The sequence below is a fragment of the Mastigoproctus giganteus genome, chromosome 11, assembly GCF_048544385.1.
Source record: "Mastigoproctus giganteus isolate SK-2022 chromosome 11, ASM4854438v1, whole genome shotgun sequence".
Classification (NCBI taxonomy): Eukaryota; Metazoa; Arthropoda; class Arachnida; order Uropygi; family Thelyphonidae; genus Mastigoproctus; species Mastigoproctus giganteus.
In genome coordinates, this window is record NC_143585.1 from 103,332,238 (window position 1) to 103,356,280 (window position 24,043).

Consider the following 24,043-nt stretch of genomic DNA (forward strand, 5'->3'; position numbering starts at 1 on the left):
GATAGTGACTGGAGGGAGTCCGAGTAGTGTGTATGCGGGGAGCATTGTCGAGGCCACGTTATGTCAAGGATCTGGGTATATTCTTACCACATGTACGCCATATCCAAAAATTTCATTACTTCATACAGCATGTCCCACCCACTTTTTCTTACTATTGAATACACCATGAATTGTCAAAATAATAGAGCAAGCTTATCTGCGAAAAGATCTAAACCTCCCAAGGACTTCCTAATTCATTTCACAAATATACGTGGTCTCAATTCTAATCTCAACGATGTCCATTTCCACTTGCAGTCTTCCAAACCCCATGTACTTTTTCTGACTGAATCTCAGTTATCAGTTGATTCAACTACTGCTCATCTCAGATGTCCAAATTATTTGCTGTATGATTCCTTTCGCCTCAAAGGTGGTACTTGTGCATATGTCCGTTCTGATATTCCCTGTCAGAGACTTGGCAATTTGGAATCTCCTCTCTTTGATCTTCTCTGGCTTAAAATCTCTCTACCTCATTGTGTAAAATTCATCTGTTGTCTCTACCGTTCTCCCAACTCCACTAATCACTTGGAGCTCTTTGACTTCCTCTCTTTGCAACTTGACTTTCTCCAGTCCAACTTTCCTAACAGTGAGGTAATTTTCCTTGGTGATTTTAACGTTCACAACTCCAGCTGGCTTCCGTTTTCTAGTCACACCGACCCAGCAGGTCGAGATGCTGAGGCTTTTGCAATTACTAATGACCTAGCACAGATTGTTCATTTACCTACAAGAATACCGGACAATCCTAATCATACAGCCAATACGCTTGATCTTTTTCTCACAAACAACCCTTCTAAGTACAAGGTTGAAGTGAGAGGTCCTTTAGGCACTTCAGATCACAACTTGGTGATTGCCTCTTCTCCAATGGAACCTTTATCTCATGGCTATTCCCAACCTCGTATTGTTTGGCATTACAAGAATGCAAAATGGGATGACCTGCGAGACTTCTTTTCTTCTTTTCCTTGGTCTGATTACTGTTTCAAAACTTCTGATGTCAACGTTTGCTCAGATCGTGTCAGTGAAATTATTCTTGCAGGAATGGAATCCTTTATCCCACACTCCACTTTAAAATCTCGTCCTTTATCTAAACCTTGGTTTTCCAATAAATGTGCTAAGGCTGTCCAAGAGAAGAACGTTGCATATCGTAATTGGCTTGTTTCTAATTCTTCAGTTTCATTTTCTGCCTACACCAAAGCTCGCAACAATTGTAAAGCAGTTATTAATCAGTCCAAACTAGAGTTTGAACAGGCTAAGAGTAGAAAACTTGCTTCTTGCCCTAATGGTAGCCGAGCATTCTGGTCTCTTGCCAAAGCTATTGGCCGCAACTTTTGCCCATCTCTGCTCCCACCTCTGTCCAAACCAGATGGTTCTGTTGTCACTTCAGCCAAGGATAAAGCTGACCTGCTAGCATCCCATTTTTCTTTGAGCTCATGTATTAATGATCTTGGTAAAACACCTCCCACCATTCCTAACACGCTCCATTCAATGCCTCCTGTGGTCTTCCGTCAAAAGGATATCAGAAGGATTTTGATGAATCTTGATGCTAAGAAAGCTCCAGGTCCTGATGGTATTTCTCCACTTGTTCTCAAAACCTGTGCTCCTGAACTTACTCCTATTCTTTGCCGCCTTTTTTCACTTTCTTATTCCAAAGGTGTTTTTCCTTCTGCTTGGAAATTTGCTCATATCCAGCCAGTTCCTAAAAAGGGTGACAAATCCCTCCCATCCAATTATCGTCCCATTGCAATTACTTCTACTCTTTCTAAAGTAATGGAGAAATCAATTAACCGCCAACTCTTAAACTACCTAGAAACTTTCCGTCTGATCAACGATCGCCAGTATGGATTCCGTCAGTGTCGATCCACTGGTGATATTCTGGCTTATGTTACCCATTTATGGACTAATTCAATGGAAAGGTTCGGTGAAACACAAGTAGTTGCTCTTGACATCTCAAAGGCTTTTGATCGTGTTTGGCATAAAGGTCTTCTAAACAAGCTTCCATCTTATGGTTTGCCAACTGTTTTTAGTAATTGGTTATCCAGTTTTCTCTCTGATCGCTCACTGAGGGTGATGGTAGATGGCTCTCTGTCTTCTAACTTCTCCACTAATGCCGGTGTCCCCCAAGGTTCAGTTCTTTCCCCCACTCTTTTCCTCTTGTATATCAATGACCTTCTTCCATTGACTGGAAATCCTATCCATAGTTTTGCCGATGATAGCACATTGCATTCAACTTTCCATTTTGAGAAACCTTGTCCAGCTCAATCAGCTTTAAGTTCTCGAAAATCTGCTGCCAATTCCTTAAATGCCGATCTTCAGGTAATTCTCCAGTGGGGCAAAGACAACTTAGTTGATTTCAACCCTTCTAAAACTCAATCTTGTCTTATATCTCGCAAAAAGGATTCTTCTGCTCCTATGCTTATCTTTAGTGACACTCCGATTTCTAGGCAAAATGATATATCTCTTTTGGGGATTACCCTGACTTCTAATCTCTCTTGGCACAAGCACATTACAAATATTGCTTCCTCTGCATCTAAAAAACTTGGTTTTCTCTTTCGCTCTCGGCGTTACTTTTCTCCCAAACAGCTGCTCACTCTGTATAAATCGCAAATCCGCCCTGCCATGGAATATTGTTCCCACATCTGGGGTGGTGCCCCCAAAACCTCTCTCAGGCTTCTTGATTCCATTCAGAAGAGGGCAGTTAGGTTAATTAATGATTCATCTCTAACAGAGTCTCTCCACTCGCTGTCTCATAGACGCACTGTTTCTGCTGCATGCCTCTTCTACAGATACTTCCATGGGCACTGTTCTTCTGAATTGGCTTCTATAATTCCCGCTCTCTCTTTCAAAACAGTCCGAACACGTGCCGCCACCAGCCAACATCCATTTACTGTCCAACTTCAAACCCACAGAACCAACTTTTCATCTTCCTCATTTATTCATTCAACTGCCGTTTTCTGGAACAACCTTCCTTCATATGTATTTCCTGAAAATTACAATCTACAGAAGTTCAAGTCCAATATCAACAAATATCTTCTTTCGTCTTCTCAACCTCCAACCCAAGCACGGTACTAAGTACTATAGGTTTAATACCTCTCGTGTTTGGGGTTCTCATAAAAAAAAAAAAAAAAAAAAAAAAAATACAAACTTAAAATAAGAAATAAATTTAAAATAAAAACTGATGCCAATAGCTTTCTCTCACTACCGTTTTCAACTATTGTTCATTATTCAAATATACAAAGGGTATACTAGGAAAGTTTTGCAATACAGCTTTGTTTATTTAATTTTTTCAAAGTAATTTCCTCTACATTCAATACACCTCTCCATCCTCCGAAACCAATCTTTAAACCAGTTCTGCCAAGTTTCAGTAGGGAGTAAAGCACACTCGTCCCAAGCCCGTAGAAGGTCCTCATCACTGGAAAACCGCCTCCCTTTTAGCTTCATTTTCACATGCGGGAACAGTGCAAAGTCGCAGGGAGCAAGGTCTGAACTGTAGGGAGGGTGCTCGAGAAGTTTCAGTCCTGTCGTGGTCAAATATTCGGTGCAGGCTTTGGCGCGGTGAGCTGCAGCATTATCGTGATGGAGGTACCAGGTGTCCATGCTTGACTTTGGCCGCAGGTTCTTCATAGATCCAATGACTTTAGGCAGGCATTGTTCAGTATACCACTTAGCTGTGACTGTCTTCTGCGTGTCCAAAACGACACGTTCCACAATTCTACTCAATTTGAAAAATACAGCTATCATTTTCTTCTTTACAGATCGGGATTTTCTGACAATTACGGGTGTGTCGTCATCATCAAAGACCCAAACTTTGTTTTGAGCCTTGGTCGGCATATCGTAATAGTACAGCCAAGTCTCTTCACCTGTCACGATGTTGTTCACATACCGAGATTGTCCCTTATCAAACGTTTTTAACATCTCCCGGCACCAAGTCACACGTCGTGTCATCTGCTCTTCAGTCAGTTGATGCGGCACCCAGAGAGAACAAAGTTTCTTCACGTGCAAATGATCTTGCAGAATCGAACGAATTGCTGGTGCATTTAGGCCCAAAGTATCCTCTATCTGTTGGTAGGTCACTCGCCTGTTTTCGTCAAGCATTTTCCTCACAGCAGTAACGTTTTCCTCCGTAACTGACGTTCGTGGCCTTCCCGGCCTCTCAGAATCCTCCAGAGTGAAATTTCTCCTTTGGAATTCTCTATACCACTTGAATATCATTGTACGATGTGGACAATCATCATCTAGTGCAAGAGTCATTTCTTCTAAGCACTGGTCTATGGTTAAACCACGCACGAAATTATACCGCAAAACTGTCCTTATCTCATTTCGTGACCACGATGCCATCGCAAGCACTTTACACTCTCACTACTAATGAATAACTGAGCCCATCGACTTGGCGCGGCGGCTACTATGCACGTATGAACATGTCTCAACATGCAGCAACAAGCAGCTTCCTGTGATTCATTGTTGCGTCATATTGCAAAACTTTCCTAGTACCCTTTGTATGTGTGTATATACAAAGGAAAATTTTGCAATATGACGCAACAATGAATCACAGGAAGCTGCTTGTTGCTGCATGTTGAGACATGTTCATACGTGCATAGTAGCCGCCGCGCCAAGTCGATGGGCTCAGTTATTCATTAGTAGTGAGAGTGTAAAGTGCTTGCGATGGCATCGTGGTCACGAAATGAGATAAGGACAGTTTTGCAGTATAATTTCGTGCGTGGTTTAACCATAGACCAGTGCTTAGAAGAAATGACTCTTGCAGTAGATGATGATTGTCCACATCGTACAACGATATTCAGGTGGTATAGAGTATTCCAAAGGGGAAATTTCACTCTGGAGGATTCTGAGAGGCCGGGAAGGCCACGAACGTCAGTTACGGAGGAAAACGTTACTGCTGTGAGGAAAATGCTTGACGAAAACAGGCGAGTGACCTACCAACAGATAGAGGATACTTTGGGTCTAAATGCACCAGCAATTCGTTCGATTCTGCAAGATCATTTGCACGTGAAGAAACTTTGTTCTCTCTGGGTGCCGCATCAACTGACTGAAGAGCAGATGACACGACGTGTGACTTGGTGCCAGGAGATGTTAAAAAAGTTTGATAAGGGACAATCTCAGTATGTGAACAACATCGTGACAGGTGACAAGACTTGGCTGTACTATTACGATCTGCCGACCAAGGCTCAAGACAAAGTTTGGGTTTTTGATGATGACGACACACCCGTAATTGTCAGAAAATCCCGATCTGTAAAGAAGAAAATGATAGCTGTATTTTTCAAATTGAGTAGAATTGTGGAACGTGACGTTTTGGACACGCAGAAGACAGTCACAGCTAAGTGATATACTGAACAATGCCTGCCTAAAGTCATTGGATCTATGAAGAACCTGTGGCCAAAGTCAAGAATGGACACCTGGTACCTCCATCACGAAAATGCTCCAGCTCACCGCGCCAAAGCCTGCACCGAATATTTGACCACGACAGGACTGAAACTTCTCGAGCACCCTCCCTACAGTCCAGACCTTGCTCCCTGCGACTTTGCACTGTTCCTGCATGTGAAAATAAGCTAAAAGGGAGGCGGTTTTCCAGTGATGAGGACCTTCTACGGGCTTGGGACAACGAGTGTGCTTTACTCCCTAGTGAAACTTGGCAGAACTGGTTTAAAGATTGGTTTCGGAGGATGGAGAGGTGTATTGAATGTAGAGGAAATTACTTTGAAAAAATTAAATAAACAAAGCTGTATTGCAAAACTTTCCTAGTTCCCTTTGTATATGCCCTGCAGTCTTCACATCAGAGAATAATTTTCTTTTTCTCCCCCAGGTATGATTGGTTATGGGTTAGCTAAAGCTGCAGTACATCAGTTAGTGCAAAGTTTAGCAGCTCCTAATAGTGGCCTTCCAGATAATTCTCTTGCTATAGCTATTTTGCCAATCACTCTAGACACTCCTATGAATAGAAAGTTTATGACTAAGGCAGATTTTTCTACTTGGACTCCTCTAGAGTTTGTGGCAGAGTATGTATTTTTTTTTTTTTGTTATTATTTTTCTTTTATGCACCTGTTAGTCATAAATTCTCAACTTTTATATATGTCTTTTTTATATACTTTTATGAAATTAGATAATAATTTTATGACTATTGCTAATGAAAGAGGTACTTGGAGTAAATGATATTCTTAGTCAGGGAGTTCCAAAATGTGTTCCATGGAACCTTGAATTCTGGAGAGGCTTTGAGTAAGGTTGAGAAGGGAGAATATTCCTAATATTGAGTATGTTGTTCCATGTCTTGTCCTAGGATGTTGAGTGACATGTAATGTAATGTAGTCAGAACCTTGGGATATTTTCTTTTGGTAGAGGTGAGAAATATACAGTAAATTCTGTAAAATACAACCCTTTGCAGTCTGGAATTCTTCAAAATGTTAATTTTTTGTAAAAAAAAAAACAAAAAAAAACAAAAAAACCCAGAAATATTAAGAAAGTAACCCAGCATTCTTATCAATGATCACATTTTATCTTTAAGAATTTATGCAAAAAGGAGTGATATTTCTTTCTTTATAACATGCTTGCAGGATTATCTTGTCCTTTCTGTTTCTGCAAAATTCTGTTTTTGCAGCCAGCAGGATTTTAATTGCGTAAGTGATGTAATGGTCTTAATTTTCACAGTAGAACAAACTTGCTTTTGCAATGAGTTCAAGCAAGTGACCTCTCAAAAGAGTTAATTGGCTGTTTGGTTAATAAATGAAGACTGCTATGACAGTCTGTCTCTTATTAGATAGCAAGAAGTCTCTAGTGACAACATGCAGACAAAACAGTTGTAAATAAGTTTTTCAACATGAGTTGTCATGTGATATACAAAATCAGTTTTCAAGTTGTAATCTAGCTAAAGTTATCTGTTGCAAGTAGTGCACTAGAACTCTGTACGAAATCAAGTTTGTTCTGTCGTGAGAAAACTTGCATTATCTATTTTAAAATTATTGTATTACCTATGCTGCTAAAATTCCTGTTTTCTGCAAAAGCAGATGAAATTTTTATAGTTGTAAATGTTTGTGCTTAATATTTATTGAAATATGCTCCTCTGAAACTGCTCAAACATTAGGTATACTCTCTAAAATCTAGCACCTCTTAATTAATCTTTGAGGTTGCTGGATTTTAAAGATTTTACCTGTACTTTTTGAATAAAGTGCCTTGTCAGGACCAGGTTTATATTAGCATTAGTACAAAAATAAAATAAATAAATAAAATTAAAAAAATTCTGTACCAGGTCCTGCTGCTAGCATATTTAACGTTTTTACATTTGAGAATCATTGGCAGTCGTTAAAAAGTTTTAATTTTCAGATATTAATAAAATTCATGGATAATAATATAATAATGTTTTTATTTTATTATTAATAATTACATATCGGTTACTGAAAGTATTGGTCTGTGATGACTAAAGTAGGATATATAATTTTTACATTGAAGAGTTCACGACTAAATACACCATCTATAATTGTTCCATTACATGTAGTATTTATCAAAATATTTGATGACATGTCCAAGTTGAAGAATGTTTTCATAAGTGTGCAGAACTCTTTTCCAGACTGAGTTTAATTGTAAAGAAAAAAAATTACATTCAATCTGGTGACTTGAAACCAGATGCGTTTTCGAATTAAAACATTTCCCAGTTTCTGAAAGGTTTTTTTTTTTTTTTTTTTTTTTTTTTTTTTTTGTCTCTTAAAACCTTAATATTTCTGTTTCTAAATTCCTTAGCTTTCCGGTGATGTGCTATACGTTCACATTATCCTGTTTATTACGTGAGAAAATTTCCTTGATCACATGTTAATATTTTTCACTATCCTGGAAAAACTACTGCAATTTTCAGAGGTTTGAAAGTTTTTCCTCTAGTATAGAGCTAAGATGATTATTTATTTGATTTTTTTTTTTTTTTTTTTTGAGCAGTAGCAACTAAGGCCATATTGCTCCGGGGATATGCAGTGGTCATTCCCTGACCTTTCCGTATTTGGTGGTCACTGGCTCGAAACCCGGTCTAATCAAGAAGTGTGTGTGCTACGCACTGCTGCTTCTGCCCACCTGCTACGGAGGTGCCAGCTAAGATGAAGCTCCATGAAAAATTTCATTAAATTTGGTCCAGTAGAAGATAAATTAAACTGGAATAAAGTTTTGTAATGCTTTTTGCATGAAGGTTTTTCGTTAACAAAATTTTTGGAATAACGCCAATAAAAGCATTTTTAACATCAAAACCATCATTTGTCCATCCCTTCTAATAACATGCTTAATGCTTCCTTAAATTTTTTCAAACTACCTGTTTCCACAACAACAGGTGTGTGTTCCAACGATCAGTTATTCTCCACCTGAAAGCAAAGTTTTACATGCACCTATCCTGCAACCATCCTTTTTCAATTTACTCGTGCGTGTGTGTCATCTGAGAAAGGATGAGGACACATTCATTATTTAGTTAATCCATCCAATAAGCTCATCACAGATGCCTGAATCAAATGCATTTTGCCATTTTCAAGCAACTTTTTTTTAAAATATGAACAGTAAGTGAAATTAAATATTCAAAGCAAGAAGAATTAACTGGTGGTTGGATTGCACCCATGTTGATAGTCACTGTGATGACAGCAAAGGTTGAAAATGTGATTTTGGCAATTTGTAATTTCAGGATCAAGGATATGTTATCTTATTGCTAAGCATGATTAAAACAGAGTATATCGGATTTCTCATTTTAAATAGATGACTCCATTTTAAACTGCAAGTTTATTACTCTTGCTTGTTTGTATGCTATATACATTATTCTCCTGTTGAAGAAGGATGTATATAGACTGTATTTGCAAGCTTCTTCTGACCAACAGAGCAGATTAATACATATTTAAACTAGTTTCTCATTTGAAGACACATGAAATTTCCTAGGATTTGTTCCAGAATTTCACTGATTGAGCTAAGGCTGTGGTTCTAAAAATTGTGTATGTGATATTGCATGCATAAAAAATACATAACTAACATATTAAATCCAAGTACAGCAGGCTCCCGTTATAACGCGGTTCGCTTTATGCTGATTCGCTATAACGCTGTTCTTATATTATAACCCGTATCTGACTATAACGCTGTCACAGATCGCTATAACGCTCTTTTACAGATTGCATTTTTGGCATATTTAACGAAATTGTTTCATTTGATGGAGTCGATAGCTTGAAAATGAATAGAAAAATAGCATTAAAACATTTCCCACGCTCAGTGAAATTTTCTCGCACACTAATTTAACTGTAAGAACAATTATAAAAAAATAAAGAATTGATTTTAGCAGTGGGAAAGATAGCTATTCCACTGCAAGCAACTAGGGCTAGGCCGGCTATTAGGATTGTAATGGAAAGACGTTAACTAATTTTATTGAAGATAATATCCAATGTAGAATTCAGTTAAGTTAAATACAGTCAGTCCTCGTATAACACGTGTTTACACTACACGAATTCAATCATACACGATTTATAAATAGGGGAACAATATCTTATATAACACAAACCGAATTCGCTTATGCACGATTCGCCTTTGTGTTTACAAGAAATGGCAGTTGAACGCAGAATCACCCCAACCGAACGCAACACGATAGGAATGAAGAGAAGATTCTGAAAATGTATTAATGTTTTTTTTTTTTTTTTATCAGTGAAGGGGAAACACATTTCACCATAATAACGTAAAAACCAATACAATTCCAGCTATCGGTATAATCAGAAATGCAATTAGATCGAGTTTGCTACCAGTTTATAACAGATTCCACTAGCAGAAACACAACTGGAAATTGTTTTTATTGTTTTATGGTAGTAACCCCTAGAAATGTGCTTTAGTAAAATGTGAGGTGTTAATAGCATATCTCTGCCTTTACGGTGTTCTTTATTCAGTTTCTACACGTGCACAGCTTTGTTTATGTGTATCAAGCGTGCCTCCTCGTTTTGTAATTGTGCTTTATTCCCTAAAAATGAGCAAAATACTTAAAAGGTGTGAAAAGGAAGCATCCTGGTGAAGACACTGCAGATTCAGAGAGAAAAAGAAAAGCAATATCGATAAACAGAGGCGGACTGGGTCAAAAATTCTTACCCGGGAAAATTTATAGTGGCCTCATACTATGGTTTATGGCCAAAATCACAGCGGCCTCTGGCCCACTGGGGTTTCCCCTGGTAAGGCTTATGGCCAGTCCGCCTCTGTCGAGAGAGAAAAAATATGAAATTGTGAAACGCTTTGAACGAAATAAAAGACCATGTGATATTGCACGTGCTACAGACCTAAATGAGGCAATGCCGAGAATTACAAAGTATGCAGAGAAAATAAAAACAACTTTCATAGCAGGAACAACTCAAAGTGTAATTAAAATCCATTAGATTAAGACACAAAGAATTGGAAGAGATGGAAGGGCTGTCATCTGTTTGGATAGAAAACCAAACAAAAAACAAGTTTGCTTACGATAGAAGCAAAAGCATTAGCAATATTTTATTACGTAATAGTCGTAATAAAATACTTACGTATTTTATTACGATTTTATTTATTATGTTTGGTAATGTTTTGGTTAAATGTGTGTTCAAAATTTGGTGGTCGGCACCTAACCCTATTTTTCCCATAGGGCCTGTTGTTTGCATTGCACGAGGGTTTCTAGGAACACAACTATCGAGCTATACGAGGACTGACTGTATTATTAAAAAAAAAAAAAAAAAAAAAAAAAGAGAGAGAGAGAGATTAGCCAATATGATGATCTGAAGAAAACTCACCTGAAAAAAAAACGTGGAACAATTTAAAACTGGTAAGGACTGGTTGAATAGATTTAAAATCTAGGGAGAAGCCGCAAGTGCAGATCAAGGAGCCAAAACTTTCAAAAAAGAACTTGTTAAAATTATTTAAGAGGGGTATTGTGTGTTATACTTCTCAACAAGTTTATAACATAGATGAAGCAGGACTTTTGTGGAAACATGTTGAAAGAAGGAAAAAACTTGCCAGGTTTCAAAGTGGCGAAGGATCGGGTGACTTCATTGTTGGGTGGTAACGCTGCAGGGGATTCAAAATTAATACCCCTTTTAGTTTATATAGAAGAGGGCCAAAGTTCAACCCAAAATTGACACATTTTTCATGATTAAATTCATCAATTAAATTAAATCAATTAAAATCAATTTAGATAAATTAAATTCATGATTTTAATTATAATTTTAAGTTTAATTTTGATACGTAAGTAGTTACCACATAATTATATACGTTTGTAATGCAGAATATTTTATATGTACAAATATTTGAATATTAAATATTTTTACCAACATTTGTGCATCTTTTTATTATTGATTAGGAAATATCCTATGGCACCGACCGCAACTTACAAATACATATGTTACCTTATGGGAATGCGCCACTCGCTTAGCGCTCTGTTTTTCCGGAACGAATTATCAGTGTTAAGCGGGGGTCACCTGTACTGCTGTGCTCATCATGCACCCGCAATTAAGTTCATGACACAAGAGTTAAAAGTTATACTAAACAGTATAGTCAGAATTATGAATTAAGTAAATAATAAATATTCAATTTTTGGATATTTTCTTTATTGTACAAATAAATGGGAAGTTTAGGTAAAACATTACTTCATACAGAAGTGCAGTAACTATCACATAGAAAGTGTTGACTTGATTTTTATGAATTAAAAGGCCTTTTATATCTGCAAATCCACTTGAATTGGTACACTGATGATAACATATTTATGGCTGTTACACATCTATATGAACTTAATATTTCACTGCAAGTTTTGCATATTCAAAGTTAATACTAAAACAAAACCATGTCATTTATAATTCAAACTTTGGGGGGAAGTTCTAAATGTTTTTCTGAATAGTGGCAATTTTGTATTGACAAAATGTTTCTCCTCAATGAAATTCCAAAAAAAAACAGTTATTCAACACTAGCCTTGTGTACAACAGATGGAGAATTTTTTACATCTCTGGCAGAAATACATTGTCTTCAGAATCCTTTCATGAAGTCTGAACATATATCTGAATTAACATTAAAAGAAAACAAGCAACTATTGGATATTTTAATAGATTTCACATCAAAAACTAACTTTTAACAAAAGGAAATTATGAATTTTTGAATTAGCCTTTAATACGTTCACTTCCTTTATGCATATAAGTATAAAATGGCACTGGGAGTGATGTGCCGCAACACATATCGGGATTATTCAAAATGCATCCAAGCACTGTGCTGTAATGCATATGAGCAGTCATTCTTAAGCAGTTGACCAACCAATGAGTGCCATAAATTAAATACACATTAATGGAATGCTTTGCGGTAATGCTTGGCTTTTGGACTTGGCACTTGGTTTTATTTGTTCTCTGTTTGTGTTGATGTTAGTTTATGTAGAGGAATAAACTTTTTATAAAATTTTAAGATCTGTTTTGATTTACAGGTCAGCACATAATTAAGTGTTTGCTTTAAGCACGGAATTCCAAACTTTTAATTCTCAATCATTATGTACAAATTTTTAGAATGCTGGGGATTTCAGAATGTTGAATTTTTTTTTTTTTTTCAATATTCTAAAAATTATGGCTTGAAAATTGCTCTGCTTTCAAATCTCTATGGAGGAACATACTTAATGTAAATAAGATCTGTCTTAAGAATGTAAAGGTCATCTGTGCTCACTTATCACCATCAGATGATTCCAGATGTTGAATCCATTTCATTCAGTTCATTAAAAAGTTTTGGTAAAATGTACCTCTTCCCATTCCTACTATCAATCACTCCTTCTTTTCCTCTACTGAGCCCGCTACTGAAAGTTGTGGCTAGTGGTCCAAACACCATGTTTTTATTTTGTACTGAAGATGGCCCACCTCCCTGTGGCAATGACAGGAGTCATCCAGCAGATTCTAGTTGACTTTTGCTGGTGGATTACTGAGAGGCTAGTCATTAGTATTAGCCATATAGTGCAAGGAATCCAGACTTTTGCTGCCCCAGCCAAAGCAAAAATAAAACATAAAATAAATAAATAATAATAAAAATATAAAAGAAAATATATTAAAAAAGAAGATAAGAGAATAGACTGTGTTCTTTCCTTCTCACATGGGTTGCCCTTTGAATTTCTCCAAATTGTCAGCCTCAACTACCCACGGAAACAACTTGTTTTAGTAATTAACAATTTGCTGGTTAAAACAAAAATCTAAACCTATTCGCCCATTAATTTAAATTTATGGCCACTAATTCTGGAGTCCTTTATAACAATGAAAATTTTGTCCTCATCCATTCATTGCTGTCCCCTCTCTTAGAGACTTATGGATCCTAATCAGATTCCTTCTTTTTTTTTTTTTTTTTTGCGAAAACCCCAAACACCAGAGGTTATTAGACCCTAAAGTACTTAGTACCATGATTGGGTGGTAAGTTGAGAAGACGAGAGAAGATATTTGTTGACATTAGACTTGAACTGCTGTATACTGTAATTTTCAGGAAATACATATGAAGGAAGGTTGTTCCAGAGAACGGTGGTTGAATGAATAAACAAGGAAGATGAAAAGTTAGTTATGTGAGTTTGAAGTCAGACAGTAAATGGATGTTGGCTGGTGGCGGCACATGTTTGGACTGTTTTGAAAGAGAGAGAGCAGGAATTATAGAAGCCAATTCAGAACAGTGCCCATGGAAGTATCTGTAGAAAAGGCATGCAGCAGAAACTACGTCTATGAGAAAGCGAGTGGAGAGACTCTGTTAGAGACGAGTCATTAATTAACCTAACTGCCCTCTTCTGAATGGAATCTAGAAGCCTGAGAGAGGTTTTGGAGGCACTGCCCCAGATGTGTGAACAATATTCCATTGTAGGACAGATTTGCGATTTGTACAGAGTGAACAGCTTTTTGGAAGAAAAGTAACACTGAGAGAGAAAGAGAAAACCAAGTTTTTTGGAAGCAAAGGAAGCAATATTTTTAATGTGCTTGTGCCAAGAGAGATTAGAAGTCAGAATAATCCCCAAAAGAGATATATTGTCTTGCCTAGAAATCGGAGTATCACCAAAGATAAGCATGGGAGCAGAAGAAACCTTTTTGCGAGATATAAGACAAGACTGAGTTTTAGAAGGAATGAAATAAAATAAGTTGTCTTTGTCCCACTGGAGAATTACCTGGAGATCGGCATTTAAGGAATTGGTAGAGATATTCAAGAAGTTGAAGCTGATTGAGCAGGGCAAGGTTTCTCAAACTGGAAAGTGGAATGTAATGTGCTATCATCGGCAAAAGTATGGATAGGATTTCCAGTCAATGGAAGAAGGTCATTAATATACAAGAGGAAAAGAGTGGGGGAAAGAACTGAACCTTGGGAGACACCATCATTAGTGGAGCAGTTAGAAGACAGAGAGTCATCTACCATCACCCTCAGTGAGCGATCAGAGAGAAAGCTGGATAACCAATTTCAAAAACAGTTGGCAAACCATAAGATGGAAGCTTGTTTAGAAGACCTTTATGCCAAACACAATCAAAAGCCTTTGAGATGTCAAGAGCAACTGCTTGTGTTTCACTGAACTTTTCCATTGAATTTGTCCATAAATGGGTAACATAAGCCAGAATATCACCAGTGGATCGACACTGATGGAATCCATACTGGCGATCATTGATCAAATGTAAGGTTTCTAGGTAGTTTAAGAGTTGGCGGTTAATTGACTTCTCCATTACTTTAGAAAGAGTAGAAGTAATTGCAATGGGACGGTAATTGGATGGGAAGGATTTGTCACCCTTTTTAGGAACTGGCTGGATGTGAGCAAATTTACAAGCAGAAGGAAAAACACCTTTGGAATAAGAAAGTGAAAAAAGGTGGCAAAGAACAGGAGTAAGTTCAGGAGCGCAGGTTTTGATAACAAGTGGAGAAATACTATCAGGACCTGGAGCTTTCTTAACATCAAGATTCATCAAAATCCTTTTGACGAAAGACCACAGGAGGCATTGAATGGAGCGTGTTGGGAATTGTGGGAGGTGTTTTACCAAGATCATTAATACATGAGTTGGAAGAAAAATGGGAAGCTAGCAGGTCAGCTTTATTCTTGGCTGAAGTGACAACAGAACCATCTAGTTTTGACAGAGGTGGGAGCAGACATGAGCAAAAGTTGCGGTCAATAGCTTAGCAGTAGTAGAGGCATACGATGTAAGAAAGCAAGCTTATGCAGTATCAGCCAAAAAAAAAAAAAAACGCTCCAATTTCATCCCTCCTTTCATTCCAAATACCTGTCCAGCTCACCCTTAAATTTATTTAGGCTATTAACTTCCACAGCAACAGATGGAAGTCTGTTCCACCAATCAACTTCCCGCTGGCTAAAGGTAAACTTCCACACATCTATCCTACAACTGTCTTTCCTCAATTTGAATTTAGGCGCTCTCAGGTGATTATTCTGAGCAAGAGGAAGAATCCCATCAGCATTGAGCATGCTGAAACGAGTCAAGGCTTTATACACCTCAATCAGATCGCCTCGCAGGTGCCTGGTCTCCAGACACTAATCTGCCAAATTTAAGCCTTTCTTCGTAAGAGCAACCCTTTGTTCCATTCACTAATTTTGTTGTCCTTCTCTGTACTCGTTCCTACAACTCTACATCCTTCTTAAAATGAGGCCTCCAGACCTGTATACAGTTCTCAAGGTGTGGCCTGACCATTGCCTTATACAAGGGGATGATCACCTCCTTATCCCTGCTAGAAAAATTCCTGTATATCATTGACAAGACATCATGAGCTACTCTTGCAGACCGTCTGCACTGCTCAGAAAACTTCATATCTGCCTGCACAATTACCTCCAGGTCCTTTTCATTCTCTACCACTCTCAGTGTAGTACCACAGATTGATATGTTACTCTGGGGTTTCTGCTTCCCATTTGTAGTACTTTACATTTGTCAATGTTAAACTTCATTTGCCACCTCTCTGCCCATCTGCTCAACTTTTCTAGATCCTGTTGCAGCAGTGTACTGTCATTAACAACCTTGCCAACCTTCATATCGTTTGTAAATTTGGACATTAAGCCTGATATACCATCATCAATATCATTTATAAATACAGAAAACAACAATGGACCCAACACTGAACCCTGAGGGAATCCAATAATAACATTAGTCCACGAAGTGCAGTGTCCATTGATTACCACTCTGTCTTCTCCCACTCAATCATCCCTTTATCCATAGCAGCAATTTGCCTCCAATGCCACACTGCTCCAATTTGTGCAGCAGTCTTCCATGTGTAACAGTATCAAAGGCCTTTCTAAGATCTAAATCAATGATATCAAAATTATTCCCTGCATCCAGTTGCTTTGTGACCACATCATAGTATCCAATCAAATTGGTCAGACAAGACTTCCCCTTAACAAACTGTGTCAGAGCTATAACTCCTGCCTCCATTAATTTCCCTGGAACAGAAGTTAAACAGGTCTATAATTACCTGTGTCTCCCTTTGATTCTCCTTTGTGGATTGGGGTCACATTTGCACATCCCCAGTCCATTGGTACCTCCCCCGAGTCCAGGGAAGCTCTCATAATTATGGCTAAGGGTTTGCTTACTTCCTTTGCTGCCTCCTTTAATATAACTAAATAGATTCCATCCACCCCAGGTGCCTTTCTTATGTTTATCTTCAACAATTTACACGACTTTTTTTTACAATAAAATGGTCTGCTCTGAAACTACCATGATACCAATGGAGTTTTTAGTGAATTATGACAAGTACACATTACATCAGACTAGTACCTCTTCACTGTCTTCACACTGAGGTTTGAAAGCTGTTCTCTTGCATAACGGGAACCTAAGGCATCCATTCCCATTTCCCACTCAGTTCATCTTAAGGAAATATACTATAACATGAAGATCCTGGGATGATTGATCTGCAATTCTTCTTGAGTGAGCCCCTTGTTGGCAAATTGACAGGATATACTCTTTATATTATATATAGATCTGGTATCCTGTCACACTGTAATTTTATTTTAATTAAACATGATTTTGAAAAGTATATCGGCATTAATTTTTTATAAAAAAAATAAATTGGGTGACTATGTAGAAAATGAGAATCATGTATGTGATTTGCAAAAATTTGACTTTTCCAAAAATTTTGTAAATGTGAAACATGCTATGGGGGTTTCCATTGGTTTCCTGATTTTTCCACTGTGTAAATGTGAAAATTTATTAAGTAAAACTCTGCTATATACAGTAAATAAAATATATACAGGTACCGGACCATTTATCTGGCAAGCTTGGGACTGGAGGTGCCTGGATTTTCCAGTTTTCTGGATCGAGGCTTAATATATACTTAAAATAAACAATGAAAAGTAAAGAAAGAAATTGTATTTAATAGATACAAATTAATACATTTCTAAAGCAGCATCTATTTAATCAATATTAATCCACTAATCTTCATCTGAAGACAATTCAACATCTGGGGTGACAGGTATTAAAGGTTGAGGCTCAAGGTGAACTTCAATTGAAAGTTTCTGGTTGATCTTTAGAAATATATCCTGCAGATTCTGTTGTTTCATATATAATCGTTTCCGGTTATTTGGGACACATCGGGACTAGTGCATTTTGGCCCGATTAAGCGGCTGCCCCAATTATCCGAAGTTTCACGTAAAAATAAAATGTACCTCCCCCTTTACAATTGGTTCACTGTACAATCAAATCACGTTACGATGGAGTCACCACAGTAAAGTACCATTCACTATACGATGAGCAGTAAGCGCCGGTCATTGTAATCATGTTTGTGAATTGAATTTTAATTCTATTAAACAGATTCTAATTAGCGAAAATAGGAGGAATATTATCCACGGGCTATAAAAGCAAAGATATATTAAGCACAAATTTACCCATTATTACCTTACCAATTAAAAAATTAAATGATACATGAAAATCTGAAGATTTTCACTGATAATCGGAATAATTAATATGTACTGTAATATGTACATACGAACTAGTTGACATTTCTGTTCACTGACATTTGTGGGTGGGGGTTAAAATTTAAAACAGTAAAAAGATAAGCAATCAATAACAAAGAACACAGCACACACAAATTGCAAGTAACATGATACGCACAAGTGAGAATGGAGTAACGAGTTACAAAGCTTTAAAAATAGGAATGAAGAGAAGATCTAAAAATTAATTTTTTTATATGATTGAAAATTTCATGGAAGTGTAAACACATTTACCATAATAACTCACAGAATTCCAGCTGTCGGTGTTATTGCAAATTCAGTAAGATTGAGTTTACCGTCCATTTATGATAGAGTTCACTAACAGAAAAGCCCAATAAACAGGCAACTGATAATTGTTTTTGTTTTATGGTTATGACCTCCAGAATTTCGACCGAACTACGTGGTACCGTCGGAGACAATCATAGGGTAATCTCCAGTGCTGCGGTCTCCTGCCCCGATTAAACGGCATGCTGTCCCAATTAAGCAAAGTAAACCCTGGCTATTTTCTTGATTTGTTTCTGTTTTTTAAGATTTGTCCCAAATAAACGGCTGCCCCGATTAACCGGTGGCCCAAATAACCGGAATCCACTGTACTTTGGTTTTTCTTTAATGAAAACCTCTTGTATTTTATACATCCACATTATATGCTGCTCACTGATGAAGCTCTTTTGCTCCAATCCTCGAATCAGTTCCTCAGTCACCTATCTATAGACACTTTCTCTTCTTCTTTCAGTGCACTGTCATCATCATCATCATCTGATTTGTTCTTATCAGAATTCATCACCATATTTACAATTTCACTATCAGTGAGTTGGAGCACAACTGGAGCATCACCATCAATGTTTATACAAATCAATGTTTGTACACTCTTGTATAGCTTTGTATAGATTTGTTTATACAAATCAATGTTTGTACACTCTTGTATAGCTCCTTCATCAAGTGACTTGGCTACTTCAATAAATTCTTCACTATTTCTTTCTCACCAGACATACGAAAACCACACAATTACCTGGAGGTAATTGTGCAGGCAGATATGAAGTTTTCTGAGCAGTGCAGATGGTCTGCAAGAGTAGCTCATGGTGTCTTTTTCAATGATATACAGGAATTTCTAGCAGGGATAAGGAGGTGATTATCCCCTTGTATAAGGCGATGGTCAGGCCACACCTTGAGTACTGCATACAGGTCTGGAGGTCTCATTTCAAGAAGGATGTAGAGCTGCTGGAACGAGTACAGAGAAGGGCAACGTGATTAGTGAATGGAACAAAGGGTTGCTCTTATGAAGAAAGGTTTAGTTTTGCAAATTACAGTGTCTGGAGACTAGGCACCGGCAAGGTGATCTGATAGATGTGTATAAAGCCTTGAATGGTTTGAGCATGCTCAATGCTGATGGGATTCTTCCTCTTGCTCAGAATAATCACCTGAGAGGGCATACATTCAAATTGAGGAAAGACAGATGTAGGATAGTTTGCCTTTAGGCAGTGGGTAGTTGGTTGGTGGAACAGACTTCCCTCCCTTGTTGTGGAAGTTGATAGCCTAAATAAATTTAAAGGCTCAGCTGGACAGGTATTTTGAACGAGCGGAGGGGTGGAATGGGAGTAGTTTTTTTTTTTTTTGGCTGATGCTGCATAAGCTTGTTTTCTTGCATCATATGCCTCTACTAATGCTGAAGTGTCTATCAGTTTCCTCAGAAATACATCCCTGTATCTACATGCATGAAGAATGCCTTTGCTGAATTAGCAAAGTACAATTGGGATGCAAGTAAACATCACATACATTGTCCTTGACTAGAACTTCAGCAGGAGGGTGTGCAGAACAATTATCAAGCACTAAAATAATTTTGTAGTCATCAGGTAGTTCTACAGATTTACAATGAGCCCTGGCGTCAGGCACAAAGTTCTTTAGAGACCAATCGGTGAAAATCTGTGTTGTAATCCAAGCTCCCTTATTTGTCTTATAAATCACAGGAAACACCCTGACTCCCTTAAATGCCCTAGGATTTGAATTTTCCCAACAGTGAGTAATTTGCACTTGTGGGTGTGGGCTGCGTTGGAACATGCAAGAATCATAAGTCATTGAGGTGACTCATCTGGTGTTACATATGATTTCCTTGGTATGTAATGCCAGAATAAAGACATTTCATCTGCATTTACACCTGTTCAGCTGACAGGCCCTCATCAGAAACCAACTTGGCAAATTCATTTAAATACACCTCTGCAGCATCATGGTCTGCAGAAGCTTTTGTGAATGCCGTGCCTTTGTTTAAATCTGTTGAACCACCCAGATGAATATTCACATGGAGCTGTCAAATTTAATTCCTTGTGAAAAAGTTTAGCTTGGGCCATTATAATGGAATGATCAAGTAGAAACTTTTCACTCTGATGCTGCCTAATCCATTCAAGCAACACTGTCCATGTCAACACTCTTCGGCTGGTGTAAAGTTTTTCGCTTGTCCATTAATTTAGGCACATCACTGTCACCATAGAATTTAATTATCTGTTCATTCTGCTCCTTGATATCATAGATAGTAGATGTACCAACACCATATTCCTCACTCAAATGCTGCACTGATGCACCTTTATTGAGCCTCATAAGTAACTCTACTTTCTTTGATATGCTGAGCGCAAAATGTTTCCTTTTAGACATGATATTAAATGAAACTATAATAAATTGGGACAAATAATCACATAAATGTAGAGGGGCAAGTGTACACAGCAGCTGTCATACTGAAACTGACATGCGATTGATTGCTATATTCCGCACCTGCCACACTGTCAAAAAAAAGCTCGCCAGTTTTCTGGAAGCCGGATAAATGGTCCGGTACCTGTACCAAGTTCACATTTTACAAAGAACCGTTCAGATGTTTGTTGAAGTGAGCTGTTCAAAACTTGGGATGCATTTTCCCATAGAAACAGAAAAAACATTTTTGTAATTTAGAAGTGCATACAATAAATATAAACAGTTATAAAATTAAATTAATAAAAAAACTCCAACTCACAGTAATTATTCGTTTAAAAAATCTGATCTGTCATTGGTATCATATCCTCTCAGCAAGTTCAATCTTTTTCTGTTATCCAAAAATGTATGGGCTGCTGAGATAATCAACTGAAACTCATGGCAAAACAGCAGCCTTCTTTTTTCTCTTCACACTTTTTTGTATAACTTTATATTTTATGGTTATTTCAACTTACTCACTGCATCATATAATGAAACAAAAAAAAAAAAGCCATTTTATTCTTTATTTGTTGGCAGGGTAAAGATTTCATCTGGGAGCCATTACTTAGCACTTTGCAACCACTTTGAAATGAGCAAACTGTCAGTTTGGTTAACAATATGGAAATGTATTTTGGGCAGTTGTAATCAATTTATGACCAGTGAAGGTGTTTTTCCTGAAGAGCAAAGAACTACAGAAGAACCCTGATAAGAAATTCCTGCATAAGTTTTCCCCTCTACTAGATTTGGTTTCTTAATTTCCAGTTTCAACTCTATATGTTGTAATGTATTATCTTTCCACATAAGAAGTTTCCCTGGTAAAAAGCTTGCCCACATAAAAAGTATGTGATAAAGAATACACAGTGTTTTATTATAAGGACATTTTCCCACTTAATACATTTTTTAAATATAGAAATTCTTTATTTTTATATTAAAAAAATACAAAACAATATAAACATTTTTATAATTGAACAAGTTAGTGCATAGTATCATTTTAGTTTGTAGTAAACTACTGAAGTAGGTGAAATGGCATAGCTTTTTTTTGTGAATGCCTTCACGAGTTGCTATGATATTAAACTACCTTCAACAGTTGATTCTCGAATAGGCAACACTTCACTAGTGGATTCACCACCCAGGTATTAAAGTAATTCTCGGTGGTGGTATCCACAGAGAAAGATAACTTCATTGATTTCATTACAAAAACTGAGTTCTGTCGTATATCTCACAAAACAGATTTTTCTGCTCCTATGCTTACCTTCGAAGACGCTCAGATTTCTAGATGACACCACATATCTGTATTAGGGATTACCCTGACTTCTAATCTCTCATGGCATAAGCACATCACAAATAGTTTCCTCTGCATCTAAAACGCTGGGTTTTCTCTTTTGCTCTCAGTGTCACTTTTCTTATAAACCACTACTCACTCTGTACAAATCTTAAATCTGCCCTATGGAATATTGTACGCAGTGTGCCCATTCAAAAGAGGACAATTAGGTTAATTAATGACCGATATCTTATGAAGTTTCTCCATTCTGATGTGTACTGTTCTTCTGAATTGGCTTCTGTAATTCCCCTCTTCTAAACAAGTCTGAACACATGCTGCAACCAGTTGGCATCCTTTTACTGTCCAACTTCAAACTCACAGAACTTATTTATTCCTCCTCATTTATTAATTTAATTTCCATTTTCTGGAAAAACGGAAATTAAATTAATATGTAGTTTATATGTAGTTCTTGAAAATTATTATCTACAAAAATTCAAGTCTAATATCAACAAGTATCTTCTTTCATCTTCTCAACCTTCTACCCATGCACTACAGGTTCTATACGTTCCTATGCACTATAGATTCTAATACCTCATGTTTGAGGTTCTCGTAAAAAAGGGGGAGGGGAGTATCTTTTTTCTTCTGTCTTCCCACACATGGTACTAAGTACTATAGGTTCTAATAATTTTTGTATTTGGAGTGGGTTTCTTTTAAAAAAAAAAACAAAAAAAAGCCCATACAAGAAATGATTTTGAATGTGCAGGCTACAGCACTTGTTAGGCACCACAGAAGGGGGACCTGATTGAAGTCTATAAAGTTCTGAAAGGGGCCAGTAAATTGAATAAGGATGAAATTTTCATGGTTATAAATGATAATACAACTAGAGGACATAAATTAAAATTATGAAGAAAGATAAATAGCCTTGATTTTTGGAAGTTTTCTTTTAGCCAGCAAGTTATAAATTACTGAAAACAGTTATATGTATAGATATTTGAGGCCCATAGGGTGGGTAAATTCAAAGTTTAGCTGAATCAGCTAAACTAAGCATTATCAGCACCTGTATCAGCAGTTTAATACAATGGTTTTAGCCAGCACAGCAAAAGCCTACAGCTTCCGCCCATGTGATAAATACTAATACTGTGTATTGTGTACATATTTTTCTTTAATTCTAACAAGCTGTGCACTATGAAGATTAGCATTTAAAAATTGAGATAAAGATATTCTACTGATTGTTTTTTCCAGAAACATCTATATTTTGTTTTTATGCATTTTAGGTTGTTATACAAATGGGCAAATAAGCAGGAACGACCGTCTTCTGGCAGTCTAATTCAGCTGATCACATCAGGTGGAAAAACTGATCTTGTTACTGCCTAGTTGTTGTTAAAATGACATGTTAATTATATTGTTCACAGTATGTTTGCAAGATGTTACCACTTTCAGTTGTGATTTAATTTTTATTTAGTTACAGAAAGCAAAAATTTGAATATCATTTATCTTTCCTTAAGGGCAGTGTTGGGTTATATTTTTATTATGCATTATTGTACACCTGATTTAAATGTAATATTTTTATGCTATTTGCTAATTATATACACTGTGTCATTTTAAATATAAAAATTTATTTTTGTAGTTAATTGGCTTTCACTTGTTTGTATTACACAATTTTATGTTATGATAAATTCACATAATTGTTGGCATTGCCAGTAACAGTAAATTAGTTAATAACTATTTTTTTTTTTAGGTTGTTATACAAATGGGCAAATAAGCAGGAACGACCGTCTTATTTCATTCTTATTATGATAAGAATGAAAATAATTTTTTTAAAATTTTAAATCTGTGTTCATTAAGAAAATGTTATTCACATTGAGATATCATTCATGGAAACATTCAAATTAAACTTCTTATAAGTGAAAAAATGGAATAGCCAAGGAATTTCTATGCTGAATTTACTAAAAATCAACTGGTTGAATTCAGTTTATTGAAAAGTTGTTTTACTTAACAGTTCAAAAGTACTTGTCATTCATTCTGAAACAAAAGCCACAGCAGTAAGCATAAGCTGTAAATAATTTTTTTTTTTTTTTTTTTTTTTAGTATTCCAGTAAATGGAGGGAAACAAAAAACCCACA

The 24,043-nt window shown here is 36.8% G+C and overlaps 1 protein-coding gene across 1 annotated transcript in view; it reads left to right on the forward strand.

Moving 5' to 3' along the window:
* Dhpr (dihydropteridine reductase) overlaps positions 1-23,469 on the forward strand; it is a 97,353-nt gene extending 73,884 nt beyond the window's left edge. The window contains exons 4-5 of the mRNA XM_090385367.1: positions 5,849-6,041; positions 23,195-23,469. Of these exons, the coding sequence (XP_090241493.1) occupies positions 5,849-6,041; positions 23,195-23,294 (293 nt within the window). The 3' untranslated portion in view covers positions 23,295-23,469. The remainder of the gene's footprint in view (positions 1-5,848; positions 6,042-23,194) is intronic.
* The last annotated feature ends 574 nt before the right edge of the window (positions 23,470-24,043 follow it).